The sequence below is a fragment of the Hippopotamus amphibius genome, chromosome 9 (assembly GCF_030028045.1).
Source record: "Hippopotamus amphibius kiboko isolate mHipAmp2 chromosome 9, mHipAmp2.hap2, whole genome shotgun sequence".
NCBI classification, from domain to species: domain Eukaryota; kingdom Metazoa; phylum Chordata; class Mammalia; order Artiodactyla; family Hippopotamidae; genus Hippopotamus; species Hippopotamus amphibius.
The window spans coordinates 129,904,306-129,916,596 of record NC_080194.1 but is presented as its reverse complement, the minus strand read 5'-3'; the positions used below and the strand labels follow the sequence as shown (position 1 = coordinate 129,916,596).

General features: G+C 50.5%; 1 protein-coding gene across 1 annotated transcript in view; it reads left to right on the top strand.

Annotated features, from left to right (window-relative positions):
• The first annotated feature begins 4,140 nt into the window (after positions 1 to 4,140).
• Positions 4,141 to 12,291, top strand: part of TEKT5 (tektin 5) — a 38,491-nt gene continuing 30,340 nt past the window's right edge. Inside the window, exons 1-3 of the mRNA XM_057695772.1 lie at positions 4,141 to 4,795; positions 7,610 to 7,693; positions 8,293 to 8,363. Coding sequence (XP_057551755.1) covers positions 4,220 to 4,795; positions 7,610 to 7,693; positions 8,293 to 8,363 — 731 coding nt within the window. The 5' untranslated portion in view covers positions 4,141 to 4,219. The remainder of the gene's footprint in view (positions 4,796 to 7,609; positions 7,694 to 8,292; positions 8,364 to 12,291) is intronic.

The following is a 12,291-nucleotide window of genomic DNA, read 5'->3' as shown; positions in this document are numbered from 1 at the left end:
TTTTGTGAAACGGGGAGGGGGTTGGGCTCAATTGCTGCCCACTGTGCTCTGTGGGGCCCTAGGGACTCGGGGGGAAGGGCCCCCCCACCTCCCGCTCCCTCCAGCCAGAGCACCGCAGGGCTCTGTGTCACCTGCCCTACTTCTGTGGGAGAGTTTCTTTGAAGACAACCTTCCATATTCGAGAACGTGTTTTAAAAACCACTGCATTCAAAGAATTGTTTATAATAAAATGTTGGCAGAGAAACAGAAACTCGACTGAGATGTTCTCTGAGCTCTCTGGCAGCCCCACTGCAAGCACATCTAGGGCTTTTATCTGATTCTTCTTTCCGCCGGAGGGGAGGGGATGCGGCAGGGGAGAATAGAGGGCCATACCGGAGCCATTTCCCCGAGACTAGCTGTGTGCCCTTGGGCAAACAAATGCACCTCTCTGAGGCTCAGGTTGCCCCCCTGTAAAACGAGGGCACAAATAACGCCCACCTCCTGGCATGACCAAAAGGATTTCACGTGGCCAAGTGTGGTCTAATAATAATAGTAACATCAATAACAACTGTTGATCACCTACTAGGTGCCAAGTACCTGCTGTGCCTTTACTAGGTCCTCACAGCGTTCATCTGAGGGAGGCACAGTTCCCGCCATTTTCCAGGCTGGGCAAGGGCGCGGAGCTGGGATTCCACTGGAGGGAAAGGCCTTCCCTGCCCAGACAGCACTGAGCAGATTTCCCCACGTGTGAACTCCCTGGCCATGGGAGCCCCTCAGCCATTGTCACTGGCAGCGACTGATGTTTCGCAAGCGGGTTGGAGTGCAGGCCAAGTCCGTGATCTGCAGACCTGATCGAGCCTCTCCCCCACTCGCCACACCTGTTAGCACAAGTTCGAGTGCCTGACGCACAGTGAGGCCACATGTACCGAAACGTCGGGCTATGGAGCAGAGAAAGGTTTATTGCAGGGCCCTGCAAAGAGCCAGGCACTCAGACCCAAAAAAGCCCTGAGCTCTCTGAAGGGTTTCCACAAAGCGTTTTCAAAGGCCAGGTAAGGGAGGGGGTTTGCAGAGTATGTGATCAGCTTGCGCACAGTTCTGATTGGCTGATGGCGAGGTACCAGGGCGGTGTCACAGGGGTTAATGTTATCAGTCCTTAGGCTCCAGAAGGCCTGGAGTCTCTGTGCTCATGGTCCTCTAGTACTGTAGTTAATATCTTCCATTTCTTGGGGGTTTTTCGCATCTGTAAAACAACTCAGGAAGGGTGCATCCGATACTGTTATCTAGGGGCTTCAGAGAGGAGCTAAAGCAGTGGGGGCAGGCCTGTCCCAGAAAGGCCCCATAGGGTCCTGCTCGGTTACACCCCGACATAGATTCTTCCACCTCTTTATAGCAGAGAAAATGCACATGGGTCATATATATATAACATATTATACATATAAAACATATATGTAGTACACACAAAGTCACGTGTCAGGATTTTGCGATGAATTGCCCTATTCAAGGACCCCCCTCTTGCTTAGGAAAATCAAGCCAGAGCCCCAAATGACTGAAAGACGGGCGGTTCAGTTTCTCCAGCGACTGTTTCCCTTTGTGGATTTTCACCTGGGTTTGTCCTGGAACATCTCCCCAGGTCATTCAAGCAAGCAACCTGGAGCCCAGGTGAGCAGGACCCCAGAGGATCCCAGTCTGCGGCAAGATGTCCAGCCTGGAAGTCACCAAGGGATTTTTGGCCGCCTCTCTGGGTTTTTCTAAGGCCCCGCCCCCTTCCACGGCAGCCCTGTCACCGATGCCAGGTGGGGGGTGGGGGTCATTCGTGCCTGGGCTCCCCCACACCTGCAGCACCAGGCTCCTGGCCGAGGGAGACAGGCAGGAATGGCCACCCCGACTGATGTCCGTTGGTGTCTGAAACGGAAGCCATTGCCCAGAGCCCCACGGATGGGAAAATCTTCAGGACAATATACACGCACATAAATAATATATGTAAAGTGTATATCCAGAGGCCCATGGGAGATGGAAAGCCTTTAAGACAATATATATTCAAGTAAAAAATGCATGCTTTTCCATCCTGTAACTTCTTCTGGGAGGTATGCTCAGACATGCCCAGAAATGTATGTGGAAAGACGCTGATTGCATTTACACAGAACTACTAAGGGAGAGAGGCCAGGCTCAAATGACTGCGTTTTTTATATGACTCCGTTTATACGGCATTCTGTGGGGACAGAGGGCCTGTTGGTGGCTCCTGGGTTGGGGCAGAGGGAAGAGCACAAAGGTTTCCTGGGTGATGGGGACCCTCTCGTCCTGGTGGTGGTGGCGGGCCCGTGTGCCTTCATCAGCACGCAAGGGACCGCACCGAGAGGGTGAATTCCACTCTGTGAAAATTGTACCTCCGCAAACTTGACAAAGAAACGTGAGCAGCAGGACATTTATTGTAGTGATGTTTGTATTAGCAAAAGACTGGAAACAAATGCCCAGTCGTAGAGAATGATCAAATAAATAATAGCACCTCCATATAACGGAATGCTGCACAGCTACTAAACGGAAGGGAGAGACGTTTATGGACCAAAGTGAGATGATCTCCAAGAGTTACGATTATGCGGAAAATGGTGGGTATGGTGTTGACCATTGATGTAAAAAGATATAGATTGATATACGCTTGTATGTGCACAGAATATCTCTAGAAAAATACAAAAGCCTGGTAATTGGAGTTATATCTGGGAAGACTGAAAGAAGGTAGGCGTGATGGAAAAATCTAAATTTTAATGTATACCCTTAGATACCACAGTAATATTTTTACTATGAACATTTAGTGCTTAAGAAAGTCTTCCTGGACCATTTCTTGGCTGCCCCAAGGTGCAAGCACTTCCTGTGTGTGATGTCCCATCTTCAGCGATCCTGTAAGGTGAGCATCGTAGGTATGAAGGGGGCCCAGAGCCCACCCTATAAGATGGGGGGTGTCAAGCTTTCTTAATAGGTTCGCTGTGGAAATTAAATAAAAGAGTATATGTAAAGCCTCGGGTACACAGAAGGTGCTTAATACTTATTTCTCTCTGCCTTAGTCCCCTCATACCCACTCCATTTTTCAGTCTAGGTTTTAGGCAATTGGGGAGAAAATTCACATTAACCATTTCGCTCCACTAACAAGGACCATTTGAGGGTACTTTCTAGCACCCCTTTTGCTGAATACCTTGAGACTTTGTTGCCACTCCCACCAGCCAAGGAGGGGAGGAAGTTCCTTGCTGAGTTAAAAATATTGTACAGAATAGAGGGTTGGATACTTATTCTGGGATAAGGAAACTCCCAGTCTAGAAACACATTCATCCATTCAGTATTGTGCCCGATGCTGGGACTTAATGGGGAAGCTGAATTCGATGTGGCAGAGCCCCACTGGGGAGCCCACAATCCACCCCCACCCCCACTTCCTTATTAAGTTCAGGTTCATTAAAGTATGATTTATGTACAGTAAAAACCACCCTTCTTAGTGGACAGTTCTATGGGTTTTGACAAATACAGATAGTTGTGTAACCCCCACCACCATCAAGATGCAGAACAGTGCTGTCACCATTCCCAAATGTTCTCCTGCTCCTTTGTGGTCAGTCTTCCCCCGACCCCCAGCCCCTGGGAACCACTGATGTGTCTTCTGTCCATACGGATCTGCAGAATGTCACTGAGATGGAATCATACAGGATGTATGAGTCTAACTGCTTCCACTCAGCTTTAGTCCATTTGAGAGTCACTCCTGCTGTTTCGTGTGCCAAGAGCTCGTTCTTTTTTACTGCTGAGTAGTTGCCCATGCTGTGCGTGGACCACGCGGGTGCCATCTTGGGGAAAAAGAGAGAAGGCAAACAACTAACCTTGACCAAACAGGCCCTGAGCTGATTGGGTTTACTGGAGTGGACCACATTAAATTTTCTCCCACAGGCAGAGTTAAGGTTGGAAAGGCAGATTCGATTATAATGGGAAATACATAAATGCAATTTCTTGCACCTCCAACTCTGTCGATTGAAAAAGTCATTCATTTTGTTGATTTTTTTTTTTTGGTCTGTGTTTTGATTGGGACGATATGGCCCCAGCTGGGGCAAGTGGGCAGGGGTCCCAGTAGGGCCCCACTCTACCAGGCTTTATGACAACAGTGCTGAGTCACAGAGGTCCTGCCCATCCCTAAGAGAAGCCCCTTCCCCTTCCTGTGGTGCCTTGGCCCCCTCGGGCAGAGATTTGTCCTAGGGGGGGCTGATGGGGGAAGATGGAGTTTCTTGGAACCACTCAGACTGCCAGTTACTGTGGCCCCAAGAAAGCCTGTGGCGTCAGTACGCTGCCTCCAGTTGCGCCGGCCACGGTGGTCCAGGAGTGTTACCAGCCCTATTACCTGCCTGGGTACCGCTACCTCAACTCATGGAGACCCAGCCTATTCTACAAGATCTCCAACGCCCAGGCCTGCCTGGACGAGGGAGCCACGTGCCGCAGCGCCCTGCGGCCGCCCACCATCCTGCCAGCTGTCCGCTCAGCACTCTTCTGCCGCTACAGCCCCCACGACTGGGACCAGTCCAACCAGCTGCAGATACGCGGGGCCGAGGCCTCGCGGCTGTGGGCTGGCCGGCTGACAGGCGATTCCATGAGGCTTATGCAGGACAAGGACCAGCTGACGCGCCAGATGCAGGAGGGGACCTGCCGGAACCTGGGCCAGAGGCTGTCGGACATCGGCTTCTGGAAGTCGGAGCTGAGCTATGAGCTGGAGAGGCTTCTGAACGAGAACCACAGCCTGGATGCAATCAAGAGGCGGCTGGAGTGTGCGGCCGAGGAACTGAACTGTCCACTGCAGGTGAGTGTGAGGCGGGGAGGGGGGCCTGGTGGCCGCTGGGATACCACCCCTGCAATGCAGCCCCAGGCACTCCTCTTGAGTGAAGGTCAAGGTGACAGGCACCTTGCAGCTCAGTTCGAGCCTCATCACCATCTATAATCGGCTTTAAGGTAAAAATATGTATATATGCTAAATCAGTTGATGATAATCCCAGTCCAGTCAGGGTTCCTCAGACTGAATGGTGTTTCCTCTTCTCCTTGGGGTTACATCAAAATCAGAGGGATTTCATAAAGACGTCACAAGCATGTGTGTGTGTATGTGATGGTCTTTAGAGGATGCACTTCAAGTAACTGCTTTATTTTTCTCTGCAGCCCTTAAGACCTGATAACATACTGTACAGTTTACGTGTTTACTTATTGTTTTGCTTTGCACACTGGAACGTAGGTGGCATGAGAGCAGGGTCACCAAGGATGGCTACTCAGCTGTGAGGGACCCGTATGTCTATGCTGGTTGCCTGCTGTCTAGACCAATGTTCCGAATGTCTTCCCAGCCTGCCAGAGTGTGTGGTACACAGCAGACACTCTAGGAGTATTTGTTGAATAAATGGACATCTGAATGTGGACATCCCTCACCCTTCCCTGGTCTCCCAGTCTCCAGCCATATCCTGGAGCAGTTAGGATGGCTTGAGGCTGCATGTAAACAGCTGTCTGACTACAGCGGCTCAGCCAAATAGGAATCTCACTTTCTGTCCGTGATGAGAATTCCAGAGGAAAAGAGAGGAGGCTGCGGCAGCTTCCTCATGATGCCAGAAGGGACCCAGGTTCCTATCTGCTCGGCCATCCTTAGCACGGAGCTTTTGTCCTACTATTGGGGTGGCCAAAAAGTTCGTTCGGGTAACCCCCTTCCTGAAAAGCCTGAACGAACTTTTTGGCCAACACAGTACTTTCAAGGATGCTTCAGATCTCATACTGCAAACTCCCGCTTGCCAGAAGCACTTGGATATTATCATTTGAGGCAAGAGGATAGGGGTAGGGAAGGGGCAAAATACCAACTGTGTCTGTCCCTTTTTATCAGGTAATATCACTTTTCCAGAAGGTCCATTGGGTGATTCAATTTTTAGCCCACTTGCCAGAGCTCACGTGGGCTCCCTGGATGCAGAGGAGTCTGGGTAGACGAGGGTTTTTCACTGGGTCCTGGAGGGAGATTGGGTGAAGAACCGGCATTTGCTGCCTTTGCTGTGGGAGATCATTGTGGCCACACAAGATGACGTTCTGCTGCTCCCTGGAGGGTGTGGGGACACAGAACCTCCCATCTGCAAACCTCCTGCTGCGTGTCAGGTGTGGGGACTTCTGTACCAGGGCCCCTGCCTCCAGATCTCCTGGAGACGTGGAACAGGTTTTGACCACTATGGGATGGGGGGCCCCACTGTTTCCCTGTGCCCCCAGGCTTCCCCCTTGTAAGGACGATGGGCAAGGCTGCTTCTCAGAGACCCATGGCAGAATCTGAAATCTAGTGCTCCTCCCTCCCTCCCTGTCTCTCTCCTCATTCCCCCAGCCTGTCTGGAAAGCCCAGCTCTGCCCCATCACATGTGGCCTCCTGTGACAGCCACATGGGGGTACAAGGACTGGAGACATCTCACTTCCATCCTCTTGTCTCCAACTCCAAGCTTACCACTTCAGTCCAGGTGCCTCTCAGTGGACAGTTGTAACGGCTTCCTTCCTGGCCTCCTGACCCTGCCCCCTCCAACCCATTTTCTAGACAGCAGCCAGAGGGATGGTTTTAAATATTAAACTGGATCTCTGCACCTGCACTAAACCCCCTCAGTGGCTTCCTAATGCACCCTGGTTAACATCTGAGTTTGTTGGCACAGCCCCAGTGGCTTCCTGGCTGCTGCTCTTCCTACCCCGGGACATTTGCACTGGCTGTTCTCTTATCCTGGTGCATTATTCCCATTCATTTCTGCTGCTTTTCATAATTCATGTCTCAGTCTGCCACCTCCTTAGAGATGTCCTCCCTGACCACCCTGCTAGTTAATCCCACCCATCCACAGTTCCCTATTTCATCACAGCCCTTATCACAGTCAGAAACGATTGAGTTTCTTTCCATGTTCATTTGTGTGTGTTCTTGCCCTTCTGTTAGAACTCCATAAGAGCAGGGACTGTCTGTTTAGTTCATTGCAGTATCCCCAGTAACTTGACGGAGTGTGACACAAAGGAAGGGTCAGTAAACTCTTGTGACATCAGGGCTCCCCCTCCTTTCTGAGTTCTGCATTTGCATCCTGACACCAGATGCTGTGCTCCCCTGCCTCCTTCTCTTTGTGACGTCACAGGCAGTGGTCCATCATTATTCTTTCTCTGTCTGCTGCTGCAGGAGCTCCACTGAGCAGCCGATCCCCCAGCATCTGTTCTGCTCTGTTCATGTCCCCATGACAGTTGTAAGGTCCGTGACCATGTGGTAGGGTTGCCTGGGTCTCTCTTGGCGTCACTTTCCAGAGATCTCCCCCCACTTACAGACCTCCAAAAAGGGGTGTTCATATATATTCATAGGTAATTCTTATTGACAGTATTCTAAGTGCTTTACACTTGTCAACCTGACTTAACCAGCTTGAGATATACACCAATTCTTTACCCATCTACCATCCCGGCATCCCAGAGTCCCCACTGATGGAGAAGGGGAGTCAGAAGTCCACCCAAATGCACAGTGATGGGGCCACATGAAGCATCCAGGCTTCCCATGAATGAAACAGACCACAGCAAAGGCAGATGTGAGTCACTTCTGCTCAGGGTCTACATACAGCTGCAGGGAGAACACACGATTTCCCACTGCTCTCTACAGGTGGCCCTGGAGTGTCTGTACCAGCGGGAAAAAAGGACTGGGATTGATTTGGTCCATGACAACGTGGAGAAAAATCTTATCCAGGTAGGGTGCCCCCTGGGTCTGGCCAGTCCCCTGAGGGAGGAGGGAAGGCCAGCTGGTCAGAGAGGTTTAAGAGGTGCTTGTTGGGAGCAGAAGCCACATGTGTCACCCCATGCAAAATTAGGTCTCAGAAAGCGTGGGTGGGGGCCTAGGTTGCAATTTAGAAACCAAGAGAAAGGAGGTCACTTGACCCTCAGTCTTTTCATCTCCAAAATGGGCATCATAATAGTAATATAATAAATAACAATAGTAATAGCCAGTGTTTATTGAGCACCTATTATATGTCACACACTGTATCGCTTCATATGCATTATTTAATTCAATGATAAAATATTCTGTGACTGAACCCCTGGCGCATAGTAGGCACTGCGTTTTCTTTTACTCTGGAGGGCAAAGAAGGTGCAGCTTCCACCATCCACCCTCATAAAGTGTCTGGCCCAGGAGATCGTGGGGGTTGAGACAGGAAATGGACCCCACTCTGAGATTTCAGCTTGTGGGATGGGGGATGGGCAGTGAGAGGTGAGGGGTGGGGCGCTGGCCAGAGAGACAGGAGGCTGTGAGTTTCTAAGGGGCACTGCTCTTTCTGACATCTTTCCTTGCAGGAAGTAGATTTGCTAAAATGTTGCCAAGAACAGATGAGAAAACTAGCTCAAAGGATTGATCTCCAGATGAGGTAAGAGCTGCTTTCTCTCCCTCTTCTTGGAGTCTGTTTTGGGTCTCCCAGGTTTCAGGGGTCCCACCTCCAGGTGATTCTTTTGATCCCTGGTGTGCTGGTAAGCATTTAATAACCAGCTCTCCAGGAAAAGAAAAAGTCCTGATTTGTCACATTTGTCAGTTTCAGTGATGTAAATGCTACCACCATGGCTGGTCTCAGTCTATCAGTATGATGTTACTGAGATACACACGATTGATTTTCATAAGCCAGCACAGCATTGGCGGTTCTTGTTTGCAACAAGGGCCTTGCAAAAGAACTTGGTCTCACTGAGGCTCCTCTTAGCCTGTGGCTTCCTCATGCAAGTCCTGAACTTTGGGACGTGGCAGAGAGTGGGTGGCATTGGGTATCAAGGTGAGGGCCCCAGGCATCTCCAGAGGGGAGCTGGTGGACGCCTTGAGCCACCATTCCTTCAGCTCTTCAAAGGAATCATCAGCGTTTTGTTCTTGCAAGATTATGTAGCTGGTATCATGACAAGGCAGAAGGCTCCCCCATAATTAAAGGGAGGCTTGAGTTTTACAGGACTTGGGACCCATAGCTGAGCCCTTGGCACCCAGCTCCCCCAGAGGCAGCAGCCTTCCCACCTGGCCCTTGAGCTGGGCACTTGCCTTTAACGCTCTCAGGGTTTCTGCTCTGCTGGTCTCTCCTTTTTGTTTACTCAGATATAGCTAACAAGAGCCGGGTTGGCAACCTGGCCAGGGCTGCCCCTTCCTGCTGTGTGGGGCATGTGGGCAGCCGGCCTGGGTTGCTGAGGGGTCAGGGAGCTTGCAGACAGGCTCTGGGGGCTTGGTGCCCTGGTTTGTTGTACCCCAGAAACAGCATTCAACCCCCACCTGACACACACACACAGACACACACACACACACACACACACACACACAGCAGCCCCTCAACTCCACTGAGGCTGTAAGAATGGGTGGCAGAGATAGGAGAGAATTTATCCTATAAAAATACAATAAATAGTATCCAGTGTTGAAAAGCTGCCTGCAGATCTAAGGGTGTGGTCAGGGGCAGACGAGTTGGGAAAATCCAGGGAACCATCAGAGGTAGACGTGTCAACATGAGATGCAAATACAGCAGTGACTGAGGTGACAGACGAATGGATGAAAGCAGGGTTGAATTCCAACGTTTCTGTGTCTCTGTCCTCATTTCTGACAATTCAACCTACCGCTTGGACTATGTTTGCCTAATCTATGCCTGTAAATTAACTCACTTAAAAAACCTCTTCAGTAGTTGTGTTTAAACAGAAAAGATTTAACAAAGGGAGTTGCTTGGGCAGACAAATGCCTTTATTGCATTTTTCTTGCCCTTATGTTTACGATCGCCTATCTTTTGGCGAAAGAGCATGGTTTTCCATTTGTGGCGGACGTGGGGCTGGGACAAAACTCGGTGTTGGAGTGACAGGAGGGCTGACGTTTGGGAAATGGGACAGTTTGAGCCGGAAGAGTGAACAAAAGCCCAGACTTTAAACTGGGGAGCTAGACCCCGGAGGAGGAGAAATCTTGAAACTGGGGTGGGTGGAGGGCTGCTTGTGCAGGAAAACTAGAAAGACCAAGATGGTCTCGTCGACTGGGAGACAGAGTGAGAGACACAGAGTGAGTGCTGAGGTCAGTGGCAGAAAGAGACAGAAAGAAACACATGAAGCAGAGAGAGCAGAGAGCAGGAGGGACAGCGAGAACACAGACTTCCCTGACAAGGAGAGAAATCAAGAGGTGAGAGAGAGAAAGAGACGAAAAGGGACAGACACCGAGAAAGAGGAGAAGAGGGCAGGGGAGGCGAGGAGAAAAGCAGTGGAGGCAGCGCGGGTGGGGAGGGGATGAGAGCCGGCAGAGGCGAATCTCCTCTTTGCCAGGACCGGAGGCCCAGTCACCCTGGGCTGAGAGGCCTTTTGACCTTGGGCAGTGGCCCGTTTGTCAGAGGACACCTGTCATCTTGCAGGAAGGCAGCTCATGCTGTCAGGGCAGCCTGATTACCCTGGAACTGGCCAGAGCCTCCTCAGCGGGGCAGACCTCAGCGTGACCTTGCCCCGTGGGCCGGCTCTGCCACTGCCCTGCTCGGGTGGCCACCCTGGCTCTGGGCAGGTGCTGGTCTGTGGACCTGTGGTTTTATGCTGGAGGCCTGAGGCCTGCATCTGGGCAGGGCTGTGTCCTCACCTCCCCAGACGCCCCAGCAAAGCAGAAAAGGCTTTCCTGACTGGGCAGGGGCCAAGTTCAGGCTTTTTCTGGTGGGCTGACAACAGGACGAGCCTTGGCACTGGCCAGGCACTCCATCTGGGGGAGACGGGGCTGCCCCCTCCTTCCCTGGGCCTTATCAGCCAAGGTCTGGAGGCTGGACCTGCTGACCCGAGATGCTGAGGCCCCAGGTTCCCTCGAGGCTCTGGCATGTTTCTCGTCTACATTCTGGTCTTTCTTCACATTCCAGCTCTCTAGGCAGGACGGGGCCCCGTGTCTCCACGGCTCTGCCAATTCCGAAGGCCCTAAGGGCCCCGGGACAGCTCTTCCTGCCCCAACATGACCCTCTGTGCATCCTAGAGGCCACGGACCCAGCATCAGGATTTAATTTCTTTGCTCCTGGCCTGTTTGAAACCCCTTGCCAGCTTTCAGCCTCTCACCACAGCAGAAAAAGAAAGTGGCAGAAAGAGAGAGACAGACAGGGGCGAGGTGGAGAGAGACACACGCTGAGGCCCCAAGACAGAGAGAAACCACACAAGATGGGGTAGAAGGCAATAAAGACGAGAGGGACAGAGAGACAGACAGAGACAGAGAGAGGAAGGGAGGGAAAGAGAGGGAGAAAATGAGAAGATGCAGGAGGGGAAAGAGAGAGACAGATGTGGGATGTGTACCAACCACTTTAGTTGCGTCTGGACATCAACCTGCTCGAAGTTATTCCCTTCTCTAGTCTCTCTCAATTCCTTTAAGACAGCAAGGGAATCTAAGAAGAGGGTACAAATGAACTTATTTACAAAACAGAAATTGAGTCACAGATGGAAAACAAACTTATGGTTACCGGGGGGGGGAAGAGCGGGAGGGATAAATTGGGGGATTGGGACTGACATATACACATTACTATATATAAAATAGATAACTAATAAGGACCTGCTGTATAGCACAGGGAACTCTACACAGTACTCTGCAATGATCTATATGGGAAAGGAGTCTAGAAAAGAGCACATATATATATATGTTATATACATATAACTGATTCACTTTGCTGTACAGCAGAAACTAACACAACATTGTAAATCAACTATACTCCAATAAAAATTTTAAAAATTAAAAAAAAAAAAGACATCAAGGCGAAAGTCCCTGTCAGTGCTTATGCGTTTTTAATACTAATTTCCTTTTTTTTTTTTTTAAGCAAAAGAGAAACAGAAAAAGCTTCAGGCTTAGAAGCTTCTGGGGACAACAGATTCTAGCGAGCATTCTATTAGTGTTTACTTTGTATTTAGGTTTGAGGTAACCATCTATTAATGGAAACGGTTACTGGTTTTCTCTGAAAGACAGTGATATGGATTTTTCCTTTTAAAATACATTTATTTATGTATTTGTTTATTTATGATTTAAAAAAGTAGCAGGTAAATAACAATACAGGTACTTTGGGAATATGGCAAGAATACTGAAAGTGGTTCTCCAATGTCTGGAGTCTGGCAGACAGTGGCCTCTGAGTCTAAGTTTCTCAGCCAAGATACCAGCCCTGCAGGCTCAGTTCCTGGTCCCTCCCCGTTGTCCTCTCCTCACCTGGCTCAGTCCCAGACGTCGCCCAGGCCCTGACTCTGCCCAGTCGTTGACCCTGCCCAGACCATGACTTCGCCCAGTCCCTGACTTCTGCCAGTCCCTGATTCTGCCAGCCTTTTGAGCTGCTTATGGGAACCTAAAGACCTGGATATCTC